Source organism: Lagopus leucura, unplaced genomic scaffold (assembly GCF_019238085.1).
Source record: "Lagopus leucura isolate 7727_CA_CO unplaced genomic scaffold, USGS_WTPT01 Super-Scaffold_702, whole genome shotgun sequence".
NCBI classification, from domain to species: domain Eukaryota; kingdom Metazoa; phylum Chordata; class Aves; order Galliformes; family Phasianidae; genus Lagopus; species Lagopus leucura.
Window position 1 is genome coordinate 1,128,904 of NW_024962254.1, and position 15,686 is coordinate 1,144,589.

The 15,686-nt window shown below is 47.9% G+C and overlaps 1 protein-coding gene across 1 annotated transcript; it reads right to left on the minus strand.

The window, feature by feature from the left end:
• Positions 1-456: 456 nt before the first annotated feature.
• On the minus strand, positions 457-12,916 carry CLNS1A (chloride nucleotide-sensitive channel 1A). The gene is made up of 7 exons (XM_042862539.1): positions 12,757-12,916; positions 9,706-9,842; positions 6,609-6,716; positions 5,528-5,638; positions 5,035-5,208; positions 3,291-3,375; positions 457-1,067 (listed from the first exon to the last, which is right to left on the minus strand). Exons 1-6 carry the CDS (start codon positions 12,873-12,875, stop codon positions 3,308-3,310), a joined length of 717 nt encoding a protein of 238 aa, XP_042718473.1. The 5' UTR covers positions 12,876-12,916; the 3' UTR covers positions 457-1,067; positions 3,291-3,307.
• Between the last annotated feature and the right edge of the window lie 2,770 nt (positions 12,917-15,686).

Genomic DNA, 15,686 nt, shown 5'->3' on the forward strand with positions numbered 1-15,686 from the left:
TTTCACATAGCTTGAAACCAAACCCAACATACCAGGCCGGACAGCACCGCTCTGTGACACTCCGAGAGCACAGGACAGGGAAGGAAAACTCTTCATTTACCAACTTCATTATGTTGCAAAAAAAATTTTGAAGTCAGTCAGCTTCAAATCAAAACGGACAACATTTAGTATCAAACTTCCAGGGGAAAAAAAACAAAACAAAACAATAAATTTGCTGCCATTGCTCCAGCACGAAAACAGCACCAAGCAGAGAGAAGTGAAACGGGAGAAGCAGAACAAACCTCTCAGCACTGTACAGACGTTTGGCCCTGATATTCTCACATGTGGGTAAACACTGGAAATGGCTTCACTGATTTTTTTTAATTATTCTTTTAGAGTGCTAACAAGCCAATGGATGCCAATGTCAGAGCTGCCAGAAGCTTGCTGAAGTAAAGGACTGAGAATGGCAATGCAGAGTTGACTGTGAGATACAAAAATCTTAAGTTTATTTAACAACGTTGTTAACATTTAATACAAAGACAAAACAGTTCTCATTTGAAGGACTTGAGAGATTTCATTCCATCTCCATTCTACTACCCAAACTTTGCTCCCAGAGAATTCAGAGGGACAGCAGCGAACCAACAAAAGCAATTACTTGAGGGGCATTACCTTTAGCTTTGCTTTTAATTCATGGCTGACCTTATTTCCTTCCAGTTTCACATGGTAACACTGCCATTCTATTCCACTTACTCAAAGGTACAAAAATATGGAGAATTCCAGGACAAACTTAAGATTCTGTTCTACTTACACTCTTCTTTCTGAAGTCCCAGAATTCCTACAAAGGCTTCTTCCAAATGACCCCTGGTTAGCCCCAGTCAAGGGTTAGATGGGAGAGAATTCATTTGTTTTGCTTTTTTTTTTTTTTTAAATAACCCCATAGTGGTCACAAATGTCAAACCCTTTTTAAACATATATAAAAGCATTTATAGACCTTGATGTCTGAGCTTGAGCCATTAAAGATTAACTGCCAACAGTCACTGCAACGCCTTCAGTTCTACAGCTTACTCTGGAAGTGCCACAAGAAGAATCTGAAAGATACAAGACACCAAAGTTTACATAATTGGCATTAAAAGAAGAGATCAGTAATCTTTACATAGAGCAGCAACTATCCATTGGTCACAGCCACAGACAGCACTTCACATCAAATGCATTCATTTTTGGAACGGCTGGGCATCATCTTCACCTTTGACAGCGGATCTGAACTCAGACCAGCTGAGAACAGCAAGCACTTGGGGTCAGCTGCTGTGTGCCTGTGCCTGGGAAGCCCCCTCACAGCACACAGACACAGCACTGCTCAGAACAGCCTCGTGATGTGACAGACAAAACACCTCTTGTTACATGAGCTCTGCCCATGTCTCGCATCAGCAAGTCTTCCAGGAGCTTCTGCAGGCAGCTGCCACATCTCATTTGGGTAACGAGCAGCGACGTGCACCAGCAGCACCCACAAGGACACTGCTCTCTGAAGGATCACCAGCAGGACGTCCTTGCCAATTGTTGCTGCAGTTCAGGAAGCTAAAAGGACCGAGCTGCTCCACAGATTACTGAGAGTAACAGCAGACTCTTTGCCCTTGTTTTCAGGACGTGGAAGCGAGCAGCCTTCATGCTCAGGCTTGTTAGGATGATGAGCACAGGCCTAGAGCTGTTCCTACGTCACACCTTCTGTTAGTTCTTGCTGCAGTACAGCCCACAGTTTTGAGCTTCCTTAAATTACATTGACTCAGGGAGGTGGATGGTTGCATTTAAAAGCTTCTTCAGCTCCTGAGCTGCTGCCTCGGTGTAACACCTGTTACAGCACGTGCAGATCTCCTGATCCATCCTGATGGGGATCAGCTCCATCCTGAGGTCAGCAGCAGCTTAGTAGCAAGCCAAAGAACTCTCTACCCATCCACTTCTGGCAGTACTGATCTCCTGCAGCCAGCCACCTCCCAGGGTGAGCAGCAGGGAGAACCCCACCGCCCACAACTACTGACAGTGCACTGTGTGCTCTGCTAGGAGACCAATCCAAACCACTTCTACCTGCATTGTCAGGCTCCCTAGAGATCTGCTCCCAGCCAGAACCCTGAACCTGCTTAACTTAAAACCAGCACAACAAGCACTCAGATCTGAATTTAAAACAGATGGGTATTCTTATTTTTAGCTTGAAAAACCATGGGCAGAAATAATCTTGGAGACAGCCATCAGAGCCAAGCTTTTCATTCAGAATCTACGAGTCGCAACAACCACAGCTGAAGAGTTTTCTTAATTTCATAACCTTATTTCATATCAAATAAGGCAGCTGCTCAGACGTAGGGCAACCAGAACCTAGACTTCATTTGGAAGAACTCCTACACCAAATAACAGCCTTTTTCAGAGCTGCAGACTCTTCCTCAGTACCACTATAATCTCCAACTACTTCTGACCCGTTTCCACTGACTTTTTTCAGCTTTCTTCCTATTTCTGCCCTTTCCTCCTCTGCCCCATTCCTCTTCCCCTCAGCTTTTCGCAGTCTGCTCCACAAGTTCTTTCTCTGGCATTTCAAGTGGGACAGTTCAGAGGTGGGACAATGCAGCACTGCTGGAGGAGGGGTAAGATCACATCCCCACTGGGCTCTGCACTCCCCAGATAAGTTGCTTTTCCTCTCCCATCCAGCACTAGCCAGGAAACAAACTCTGTAATGCCACAAGAGGAGTGATGCAGTACAAGTGCTGGTAGGCAAGAGGGCACAGCAACACCTAAGTAGGGTGCTGATTCTCCATAGTGCACTTTTGACCACAGTGCCACCCAGGGGGCTGGATAGGTTCAATCAGGAAGAGTTCCTGCTCCACTTAGAGTGAAAGAAGAGATGGACTTGTGGTGCTATGGATCATTCTGGCCCCTAGAAAGCCCTGGGAAGGCTCAGACACCAAGGGTGAAATGGTGGATACTGAGGACAGTAACTTCCTAGTACTGCCTCCAAAATTCATATATCAGCATCCAAAAACATTCAAGATGAGACAAATTTTAACCTACTGAGGAGCTGACCCATCTTCCAGACACGCATTCCCATACAGGGTGATGCTTATACAGTCAGTTTTGGACACCTGTGTGACAGATCACTGAGCATCTCCCCATACCTGCAACAACTACAGCGACCTTTTCCTTCTCTATGTCACCATCCTTCTGATACCACAAGGCATTTCCTGCAGATCTGCAGTTACTTCCTTTACAGAAATTAGAGATGAAACGCTCTGCAAGACTGAAAAGCTTTGCTGTCAGAAGACAGAAGAACTTACAGCAGCATACGTCCTCCTCAGTGATCAACTTCTGCATCTTCAAATTGCCCTGCAACTGTTGGTGCAATGTCCACCTCCATCCCATCTGGAAAACAACACAGAACAGCCAAGGCTACACAAAATGCAGGCAGGACAGCAGGTGTTACCACGCAGAAGAGAGCGAGTGCCCTCTGCTGACAAGAGATGATCAGAGCAGGAAACGCCTCGACTGAACTTCAGAACGTGGCCTAAGACACTGATGTGCTCACAAGTCCATGGCCTTACTTCAGGTGTACCTGTAGGTTCCTTAAAGATTTCACCACCTCCTGCAACCTCGAGTCATTCTATCCTAATAAAGGACTTCAGCATCAGACTTAAAATAATTTTTAAATTAAAGTTCCGTGTTACGAATGTGATTCCTTTAAAAAGCATCAGTTAGGCTCAAGCAGAAAGAGGCCAGATTTCATTCTGAAACTGCCTTCAGCAACCAGCAAGTCGAGAAAAAGGAAAACTGCCCTGTGTTAGATAGCAGGTCTGGAACTGAGCAGCCCTGGGGATACGAATAAGCACAGAAAACCAAGCAGTGGTACAGCAGCAAATAACATCAGGATGGCTCATCAAACTTATCCAGATGGCTCAAAGATAAATGACATAAATGACTGATGTTCACTTCTATTTTAATTCTCACGTGCCATTAACACTATCAACTGAAAGCAGGGCACAGTGTTGGCAAACAGTTGTGTGCATTTCTATACGTCAGCTCTGACCAGTGAGGAACGTGCAGCAGCTTGTTTCACAAAGGAATTTGAGAATAGCTTTTAAGATTGCCAAAAAATTCATCAGCTAATGTTTGCAACACCATTTTCAGTTGATAGAAATACATCACCAGCCAATTTTCAAATGGCATGTATCGAGTTGTGATCAGAAAATCAACTCATGTCTCTTTACCAGACTTCCCTAAGACTTCTCTTACCAGAGCACAAGATCCTTTGCTTCAAACCACACCACATTCGTGCCGTGGCTTTTTGGCAGCACGCACACTTGTGAACAATTGCCAAGGATGGAGTACAGGAAGAGCAAAATTACATCAAAAATCCCTGATGAACACCTTGACAGCTCACTGAGAACTGCAACCATTGCCAGCGAACGACCCTGATGCATTAGTTTCACAAAAACAAGGTCAAATATGTCACTAGTTTTATGTTTTTCTTGCTTTTCTTAATGTTTTAAGAAAAATATTATCTAAGTAACAAAACACTTGGATTTTTATTAATGATGTTGTGTATATTACGAGAGCTGCTCCAAAAGGAATGCCTCCTCTTGTACTCTGTTGGCCCACAGTGTCAGAGGTGCACGGTGGTGGTGTGGTGAGGCAGCAGAGGTTGAACCTTCCCACAGATGTTCCATTATATTTTGCTGCATTGCAATGGATGGCAGCAGAGGGGCAGTGTGACAGAGTGGCATGTGACACAGCAGTGCATATGAAGCAAAGGTGACACTGAATTCCTCCAAGCAGAAGAAATGGCACCCACTGACAATCTTTACCACAGCAACCCTCGCTGCCCACAACCCATCACAGGCAACGTACTGCATGCAGAACCACTGCCATCTTTACAACCCATGGCTGTGAAAAATAAAACCATACATCCAGTATGGTTTGCCATCACCCACAGCACAGTAGTTGCTCAGTCCTGGTGTTCACGGACACCAGAGTGGAGAACCACTGCTCTCATGCATTCTTTAGGAAGAGAAAAGAGCATCTTACCTTCAAACTCCCTTATGGAGTCTTCTGTTCTCACCCCGGCCATGTTGTACTGACTGCTGACAGACTGGGCCAACATGCCCTCTAACCTCTCCAGTGTGGCCTGACCTTCTGCCGTTAGATGTGACAGTCCTTCCTCGTACGTGTAAAAGCTGGGGATGTCGCCCTGTTCCAGCTCTGCAGGACAAAGGCACGTTTATCAGACCTGCACTGAGGAGTCTGGCTCAGTAGGACAACACACACTCCTGCTAGGATGTTCACTGCAAACAGCTTATGAGAATCAGAACATTTTTTGCTGAATTCCAGCGATAGGCCACACTCGGTTAGAGATTTTCTGTGGATTTCCATGTTTTATACTGTGCCTGTTGCACAAGAAATGCTTGGGCAAGATGAGTAATACACAAAGAACAACTTAAAGAGATCAAAACAGTCTCCTAACAGCACAGAAGTTGTACCAGGTACCGAAGGTATCTGGAAAGAAACAACTCTTACGAACCGCGGGCCTCAACATCGTACTCGTCGCCTTCGTAGTCATTGTCTGAATCCTCATCTTCTGGGTCTGGGTGCAGAGCTTGGCATTCACACATTGCTGAAAACATGGCTTCCACTGTATGAACAAAACAGAATCATCTCAGCAAGCAGCCCAAAAGAAAGACACCAGTAGTTACCTTGTAGTGCTTTCAGTTGGCTGCTGTGAAGCACAAGTGCTCAGTAGGGCTGGCACCTCTCAACTGAGGAGCAGGGAACCTGCAGCAGCTGGCAGCACAGCTGGACTTCCAGGAACCACACCTGCAGAATCAGGCTCCCACCTCAGCTAGGAAGTGGCAACTTCAGCTAAGATGCTGCTAGAAGCAGCTTCTTACACTGCATTTTAATATTTGCTCTGCTTGCATGAGTTGAAAATCAGAAGTCTGATCTGACATTAAGGGCCTGGCACACTCCAAAGTTATGAAGTCACAACAGCTGGTGACCAGACGTGACGTGACCAGATTCTGAAAACATAAGATACTAAAGGCAGCAGTACCAAAAACACATCAAGGCAGTCAGTTACAGAGATTTAGAGAAAAACCTTCTTTGTTTTTCCATTAATACCCCACAGGCAGCAGCAAGAAATTCTGGAATGAGTGATGAGAGACTTTTATTTTAACAGAATGGCCACCGAGCTCACACTCATCATCCAACAAGCCAGCAGCCAGGCCAGAGGAAAAAAACTTCCTAGATGCAGCCTGGTGCTCCATGCATGCTTCCTGTCACTGACAACAAAGGCTCAGCAGAGGCAACGGCAACAACTCAGCCTCTGGTTACCCTCCTCAGGATCCCCTGCAGTAGCTAATGCATCACATTCCTAAAACGTGGATCCAACTGAAAGCTGCCTACAAGACAAGATATGATTGGCTCCCAGTGGCAGCATCAAACATCAGCACGCTCCCAACGCAATGCTAAGCAGACTAACAGACACTGTTGACTAACAGACACTGTTGACTAACAGACACTGTTGACTAACAGACACTGTTGACTAACAGACACTGCAGGACGTGCCGTTCACAGCGGGTGCAGCACAGCTTCCCTTCACTTACGGGCCGATTTGTCGCCGGGTACGAATCTGAATTCTGCAATTGGTTCGACATCGTCATCGCTGTCTTCCTCCTCCCCTTCAGCCATGGGGGCCTCCTTCGTCTCCTCCTCTTCAGGATTAAAGAGAAAAATGTTTATTTTGTTCAAAAAAAGACAGGTTTTGCCTTTAGAATCGTAAGCTAATCAGGAACCTGGGCACAGTCTGCGACAAACCCGCTCCCATCCATGCTGGATACAATACATACAACAAGGTCCTCTCACAGCAGCCTGGAAAAACGTGCAATGCACACAAGAACTCTGTTTTCAATTTGAGGAGCCAAGTTTCCTACAGTGTTCATGTAATCTAGAATCCTTATCACTTACCTGCAGAGTGGTTGAGGTACATATAAAATCATTAACTTCTTAAAAGTCTCAGATATCAGGGATCCCTAGCGCTGCTGCCATCAGATCAGCCCATTTCCAGTCTGGCCTCTCACAGAGGACTGACACTGACAGAAGGCACACTCACACCAACCTCATCTCCTTCTACGACTGGGTGACCAGACTGGTAGATGAGGGAAAGGCAGTTGATGTAGTCTACCTGGACTTCAGCAAAGCCTTTGACATGGTCTCACACAGTATCCTTCTGTGGAAACTGGCTGCCCGTGGCTTGGACAGTTTTAGCCTCCGTTGGATAAGGAACTGGCTGGAGGGCCGTGCTCAACGGGTGGTGGTCAATGGATTGAAGTCTAGCTGGAGACCTGTTACAAGTGGTGTCCCCCAGGGGTCGGTACTGGGGCCCATCCTGTTTAATATCTTCATTGATGACTTAGATGAAGGGATTGAGTGTACCCTGAGTTTGCAGATGACACCAAGCTGGGAGGTTGTGTCGATCTGCCTGAGGGCAGGGAGGCCCTGCAGAGGGATCTAGGTAAGCTGGATCGCTGGGCTGAGATGAATGGGATGAGGTTTAACAAGGCCAAGTGTCGGGTTCTGCACTTTGGCCACAACAACCCCAGGCAGCGTTACAGGCTTGGGGATGAGTGGACGAAGAGGAAAGGGACCTTGGGGTGTTGGTTGATGCTCGGCTAACATGAGCCGACAGTGTGCCCAGGTGGCCAAGAGGGCCAACAGCATCCTGGCCTGCATTAGAAATAGTGTGGCCAGCAGGAGCAGGGAGGTGATCATCCCCTGTACTCAGCACTGGTGAGGCCGCACCTCGAGTACTGTGTTCAGTTTTGGGCTCCTCACTACAGGAAAGATATTGAAGTCCTGGAACGTGTCCAGAGAAGGGCAACAAAGCTGGTGAGGGGTCTGGAGCACAAGTCTTATGAGGAGCGGCTGAAGGAGCTGGGATTGTTCAATCTGGAGAAGAGGAGGCTCAGGGGAGACCTCATTGCACTCTACAACTTCCTGAAGGGAGGTTGTGGTGCAAAAGGGTCTGGCCTCTTCTCCCAGGCAAATAGTAGGACCCGAGGAAACGGCAAGAAGTTATACCAGAGGAGGTTTAGGTTGGATATTAGGAGAAACTTCTTCTCTCAAAGGGTGGTCAGGCACTGGAATGGCTGCCCAGGGAGGTGGTGGAGTCGCCGTCCCTGATAGTGTTCAAGAGGTGCCTGGATGTGGAGCTACGAGAGATGGTTTAGTGCTTGTGGCACTGATAGGAATGGGAGGGTGGTTGGACTAGATGATCTTGCAGGTCGTTTCCAACCTTGTGATTCTGTGATCTGTGATTTAATTTCGCGTGTTCTTAGCAAACCAGCAAGGCAATGAAGCAGAAAGTCTCCTCACAGCCCAAGTCAGCTGCGGGTGAAACCTTGCTTCCTGATTTCTGTGCACCACATATTTGAATAACTGAGCAAAAACACGACGTTCTACTTTATGTAAAAACAAAATCCACACAGAACACAGCTTGCAGCTCATCCCTTTGTGGCTGGGGAGGTTGAACCGACAGCCTCAGAACTGCGTGGTTACTTTCTACAGAAAGAGAGGACTACAGTAAGGCTGTTCCACAAAGAGTGCCTTTCATTACAAAGAGAACTGGCAACATGAAGAACATGAAGAAGCCAAGAAGCTGCCAGCCTGCTACCCCAAACAATGCAGTGTCCAAGGAATTCACCCAATCCCTTTGGAACTGAGCTCCCCAGGCTCAGCTTGCTGCTGCTGCTACGTCCAGCTCTTTGTTTTCAACCAAGTCAACCCCTGCCTGCCTTCTTCTAAGGCTGAGGACGAGGCAAATATACACACAGAGCATTACAAAAACATCCGAGGACGAACAGGACGTATCCTGCCTGACTGAAATCAAGACTCCTGCAGCCTACAAAGCAGAGACATTTCCATGTAACACTACTCAGCAGTTAAAATCCACAGGCCAGGGGCAGACATGAGAGCTGAACACTCAGGCTCACCCTAGCTGGGCACCTACCGTGGCCAGAATTCTTTCACGTCAATCTATTGAGGTTTTACTGAGGTTTTAGGAGCTATCACAGGAAAGATGACATGTTTCCAAGCACCACTGTAACCATTAGAAGCTGGAAATAACATCTTTCTTCAGGCCAGCTCAAGACTTGGCACTCATTGCTCTTCAAACGATACAGCAGAGTTAATCAGACTTAAAAACATTAAAGGGTCTGGCAGAACTGGGAATGCTATGAATATCTATTAAGCTTAATTACATGAATTACTGTCTTTCTTTTTTAATGAAAAAATAAAAGCAAGATGTAGGAGAAAGTAGAAGTCAGGCTTCCAGGCTAATGGCAAACAGCAGGAACTCAGGAAGCCGGAGCAGAGGGTGGAAACATTAGCATAAATGTAATGAAGCAAAAATGATACGTAAGCACAGGAATCACAGGGAGGCTGCAGCAGAACAGAGTGGTTTGAAATGGCTTTAAGAAAGGAGAGAACCTGCTTCAGTGGCCCTGGCTGTACCCATTCACGTGCTGGGATACCAAAGAACACTGGCATAAACAAGGGTAAAACTTCAATGCCACAATAATGATCTCCCACTTCTTACAAAAAAAAAAAAAAAAAGGAAAAGATATCACTTGAATTAAGAGCTTAAGCTTTAAAAACTGGAATTTGTTCCCTTTTTGAGGAAGGGATTGCACTGGTGGGGCTTACCTTCAAACCTGGCATTCACCATGACGTACAGGTGCTCCCAGGGGTACGCATTCAGGTCCCTGGAGACAGCATGTAAGCTTATGGTGGGATAATCCAAGGAGAAGCCAACTCCTGAGTTTTCCAGCCATGACAGACGGCTAAAAAAGAGGAAAGAAAAAAAATAGGAAAAAAAAAACCACCAACAGAAGTTAGAAATCAAGAGAAGAATAAAAGGACCCGACTCACACCTGTAGGAAACCAAACCAAACCCAAAAAGTGAGACATTCTGGGGAATTACTGAGCTAATGAGCAATCCTTGAACTGCCTCAGCACAACCTTGCCACAGCCTATCTCAAAGCTGAAGGGAAAGGCCATCTTTCCTTACAGAACGTGAACCTGAGCACCTCAAGCACATCTCAGCTTCACCCCATTTGGATGGAAGACTGAATTTCTCTCCTTACTTCTTCGTTTCCCACTCTCTGTAGATATCCACCATACCAAAGACGACTACAGAGATCCCAGAGCATCGTTTGCTGCTCTAATTATCAAACATTCTCAAATCTCAGCCCTCAAATGCTCAGTATTTTGGCACCGCTCTCAGACAGCAGGTTTGGATTTTGGGCAGTGCTGTGTGGAGCCAGGGCTTGGGCTCAGTCATTCTCATGGGACCCTTCCAACTCCTTCCAACGCCCCATATTCTGTGATTCCGTGAGAGCGAACAGAAACACTGAGCAGCAGAAATCAAGGACAAAACCAGTGAAAAGGTCCCAGACCGTTCCTCGAGAAAACCTCCATCTGAGAGCGGTGTCCCAGTGCTTCCCTCCATCACTCAGGGCACTCATTGCCCTGGGCAGCCTGCTCCACATCCACTGCCCTCTGGGGCACAGCCTTTTCCTCACAGCCCCCTGACCCTCCCTGGATGCAGCTCTGTGATTTCACCATTCACAGATACCCCACACTAACTGTGTTTGGCAGCTGCTTGAAAGATGCTGATCTTTGTGACATCTACTGAAATCAAGTTAGAAGGAAACACAGCACCATACCCAGCAAGAGCAGATGCTGTGCAAACAGAAGCCATCGTGTCTGCAACCAAGCAGCTCAACAAAACAGTCACAGAATCATAGAATGGCCTGGGTTGAAAAGGACCACAATGATCATCCAGTTTCAACCCCCTGCTATGTGCACCACCAGCCCAGGCTGCCCAGAGCCACATCCAGCCTGGCCTTGAATGCCTGCAGGGATGGGGCATCCACAACCTCCTTGGGCAACCTGTTCCAGTGCCTCACCAACCTCTCTGTGAAAAACTTCCCCCTGATATCCAACCTAAACCTCCCCTGTCGCAGTTTAAAACCATTCCCTCTTGTCCTATCACCATGCACCCTCATAAACAGCCATTAAAATTGAAATTCCAGACAGATTCCCCGTCAGCAGGGATAAAACAGCACTAACAACTTCCAGTGGCTTGAAAGTCCTCAAATAACACTAACCACTTCAGGAACGTCTCAGTCTGAAAGCAGTGTGACAACTCATTTCTCTGTGCTGCAGAAATGCATTCAATTTACAGAATCACAGAATGGCCAGGGTTGGAAGGGATCTCAAGGATCACGAAGCTCCAACCCCACTGCCACGTGCAGGGCCATCAACCTCCACATTTCATAGCAGCCCAGGCTGCCCAGGGCCCCATCCAACCTGGCCTTGAACACCTCCAGGGACGGGGCATCCACAGCCTCTCTGGGCAGCTGTTCCAGCACCTCACCACTCTCTCTGTAAAGAATTTTGCCCTGACATCCAGCCTAAATCTTCCCTCCCTCAACTTGGATCCATTTTCCCTTGTCCTGCAGTTATCAACCCTTCCAAAGAGTTGGTTCCCCTCCTGTTTGTAGGCTCCCTTTAGGTACTGAAAGGCTGCTATGAGGTCACCCCGTAGCCTTCTTTTCTGCAGGCTGAATGAGCCCAGCTCCCTCAGCCTGTCTTCGTAGCGGTGCTCCAGTCCCCTGATCCTCTTTGTGGCTCTCCTCTGGACCCTCTCCAACAGCTCCCTGTCTCTCTTGTACTGGAGGCCCCAGACCTGGACGCAGTATTCCAGATGGGGCCTCACAAGAACAGAGTAGTGAGGGTCAACCACCTCCCTCTCTCTGCTGGCCACCTGTCTTCTGATGGAGCCCAGGATACCATTTGCCTTCCAAGCCACAAGGGCTCACTGCTGGCTCATGTTAAGCTTTTCCTCTACCAAAACCCCCAGGTCCTTCTCTGCAGGGCTGCTCTCAAGGACCGCTCCTTCCAGTTTGTATGGATGCCTGGGGTTCCTCCGGCCCAAGTGAAAAGCTGCACTTTGCTGTGTTGAACCTCATCAGGTTCACCCAGGCCCACCTTTCCAGCCTGTCAAGGTCCCTCTGTATGGCATCTCTTCCTTCCACCGTGTCAACTGCACCACATTTAGAGCACTTTTCAAAGAGTAAGGAAAGGTGTATTGCCTTAATGAACAAGCTGGGGTTCCGAACTTCTAAAGAAGTCATAAATGGAATCATAGAACGGCTTGGCTTAGAAGGGACCTTAAAGCCCACCCAGCTGCCCCTCACCAGCTCAGGCTGCCCAGGGCCCATCCAGCCTGGCCTTGGGCACCTCCAGGGCTGGGGCACCCACAGCTCTCTGGGCAGCAGTTCCAGGGCATCACCAAGCTCTGAGTAAAGAGCTTCTACCAAACACCTAACCTGAATTTCCCCTCTTTTAGTTGAAAACCGATAACTGAAGCGCTCAGACAGCATCTCAGTTATCGCCTTTTGGAACACGTTAACCAACGCCTGGTGACCACGTGCAGCACCCACAGAATTAAGTTAACACAAGAGAAGCGGCTGAGGGCCCTCGGTTCGTTCGGCCCTGAGCACAGCGGGCTGAGCCAGGCGGCTGCGGCTCCTCACAGCGCGAGGAGGGGCAGCGCTGAGCTCTGCCGCCCCATGAAGGAAGGCCAGGGGCTACGAGGGAAGGGCTGCGCCCCACACAGCTGCCCCTCAGCGCGCTCCCCGCGGCCTACTGCGGTCCCCACAGCCCTCACCCCCCCGTGGTCCCGCGCACCTCTCGGCGATGTAGAGCGTGCCGGCGCCCAGGCTGCGCCCCGCCAGCACCGCTTCCGTGTCGGGCTGCCGATGGCGGACACCATCAGCCGGCGGCGGGAACCGCTTGAGAAAACTCATGGCGCAGCCACCCCCTCCTCCTCCCTCCGCCGCCGGAAGCAGTGGTCACCGGAAGCGGAAGTGCCGGCGTTGTCGGGCCGCTCTGGATTTGACTCTATGGTGTAGGAGGACCGTGTATCAGCGCCGCCATCTTGTGGCCGATCGCGTGCTGTCGTTGGCCGAGAGAGGGGAGGGAAAGAGGAGGGGAGGAAAGGGGAGAGGAGGGGAGGGGTTAATTTGGAAGGGACCTTCAAAGACCATCTGGTGCAACCGCTTCTCTAGGCCTGAGCGCTTCAGGGCTGGCAGAAGGCTGAAGCATCTTTGTGAGGCCATGCTCCAGGCACCTCTTGATCGCTGACAGACTTTTCCGTCAAAATACTGAATGCTTTTCCTTCTCTGGATTTTGGTGCTCATAATTTTTGATAGCAAAATGCCCCAGCAGAATAATCTGGAAGAAGAGAATGTATGAAGAAGCCAGGGGCAATGAGAACACCAGGGGTTCTTTGTGAGCACTCTGCCACTCCTACCCATTTAGGATTCTAATTAAACCGATAATTACTCTTCATAGAAACAACGACCTTGGCAGAAATCAAAGCAACTTCAGTAATGAAGTGACATTTAAACAATGCAAGAATTGAGATGGGAAGAGATGAGGAAGCTGAAGCTTCTCAACCATCTTCATGTGTGTCGTGCCAAGGCGATACCGAAGTGCTCACCCAGAAACAGTGGTACAGTTTGTCCCTGAGCACAGCCCAGGCGGCAGCAGCTGGCGGGGTGAGGTGCAGCTGTATGAAACGCCCATTCACTGCACTCAGGGATTAGAAATCAGCATTTCTGCTCTCTCATCCCGCGTTCCCTGACTGGACAGTCCACATCTGCCATGGAGATCTGCAGCTCTTCTGTAGCCAGCTGGAAATGGTCACAGCTCCTTCCAACGGTTTTACATGAATCTTTCTGCGTTGCTCGAGTTGAATTAAGCCCGTGTGGTGGAGTGATACAGAGTTCATTTCTCCTCCTGCACACAAATGCGTTTTTCGTGTGTCACGGACCACCCTCCCTGAAGAGGACGGGTAAAAGCGTGGTTTAAGCCCAGCTTGAGAGGTTGCTTTTGAGGCTAGGAGGAAAAAGCCACATTGTCCTGGTTTACAAGACCCATCTACTTCATGACACAGTGCCAAGTCTTGAATCTTAAGGCAGTTTAGCACGAGTAGGCAGACATTCCTCTAAGTTCACAAACGGAACAGAATGGCACCATTTGAAAGCTCTTTTCCTCGGCTTTAAGAGCTTACCAAAGCTACTCAGCATTCACCCCCACACTGATGAGTGAACCCTGGATGTCCAAAAGGGATTTAGACATGTTTAGAGCCAGGAGGGATCAGCCAGCACCCACCCAGAGTGGCAAAGAGCCATCTTAGCACAGCACACAGCGCTCACCGTGCCTGACTCTCTTCACTGCTTGCACAGCACTTCAGCATTCAGTGCACGATAATCATCATCACGCTCAGGCCGTTGAAAACACAAATGTAAAACTTTGGCATTTCATTTCAAGGAAGAGGATGGAGCTCTCATCGCTACAGGAATGCACCACAGCCTGGCTCTGACCACACATGCATTGGGAAAAGAAAAAGGATCAGCAGGCTTCCATGGTTAACGCTGAGAGAAATCACACTTCTCCCGGTTCATGCTTCTCTCCCTGATTTCTTCCAGTTAAGTTTCATGATGTTGTCAGTGTTCATTGCCACACAGCTTCTCTGCCAACATACATTTAGTCTTTACTAAATAAAGGAACCTAGCTCCTCTTCTTAGTACCACATGGAAACCTCAGGGATGTCTGCTAGCAAAGCCTAGCAGAGGACTCCATGGCCATGGCAGGAAGTACTGCTAAGTGCTGGGTGGGCCCTCACCTTCAAGAATTCACCACTGGCAAATAAAAACCACGATGTGGCCTCAAGCAAATGCTGAATTCCATCCTCGCTCCTGGTTTTTGTCAACTGACTGCAACATCGCCCTGAAGTCAGGATTTAAAATGATGAACAACTGCAAGAATCGTTCCATCAGGTCTTCCTCATTGTCAGTCAGAGCTGGGCAAGGAGAGGAAAACTGGATTTTAACAAAATTACTGCCAACCATGAATTCTCCATTCCCATGGCAGCCGTTGAGCCACTGCTGGGAAAAAGCAGCAGCCATTTCTTGGTGCTTATGTTGAAAGAAATCCCTCCTGGATGGAGGCGACCACCATGAAAGAGCACTCGTTGCTTCAATACACATTATACTTTGTACATCCAGTTATTTCTTTTTTTTTTTTTTTTATTATGACAATTTACATGTCATATTTATATGAAAGAAATGACAGTAGATATTATAACAAAAACATTATGAAAGAAAAGTTACACAATTAGGCCTACAAGCTATAAAATGGCTTCAGGCCCAGCTTATACACAAAGAGTTCTGACCAGACTGTAGTGAGACAATGCTGAACAATTCATTAACAAAAATATTGGCACCAGCCTTAACATTTTTTTTTTTCTTTTTTTACTTCATTTACAAGGAATACAGTATTTAAACAGTTGTGTACTGCAAATCTAAAAACATGAGCTGTTATTAAACTGCAGTTAACCCTTTGAGCACTGAGGCCACCATGACTTCCGTTATAAAGGTTTTAATGCATCGTGTTTCTCATGCACGTGGTATTTCTGGCGAGGGGGGGGAAGGACAGTGACAGCACCACCCAATTTATGTGCAACAACAACAATTCCAGTTTTTTCAACGTCTCTCTCCCCACCTCCCGCACACACAGCGTGCGTCCCCTCGGTCCTTTCCCTTTGATATTGG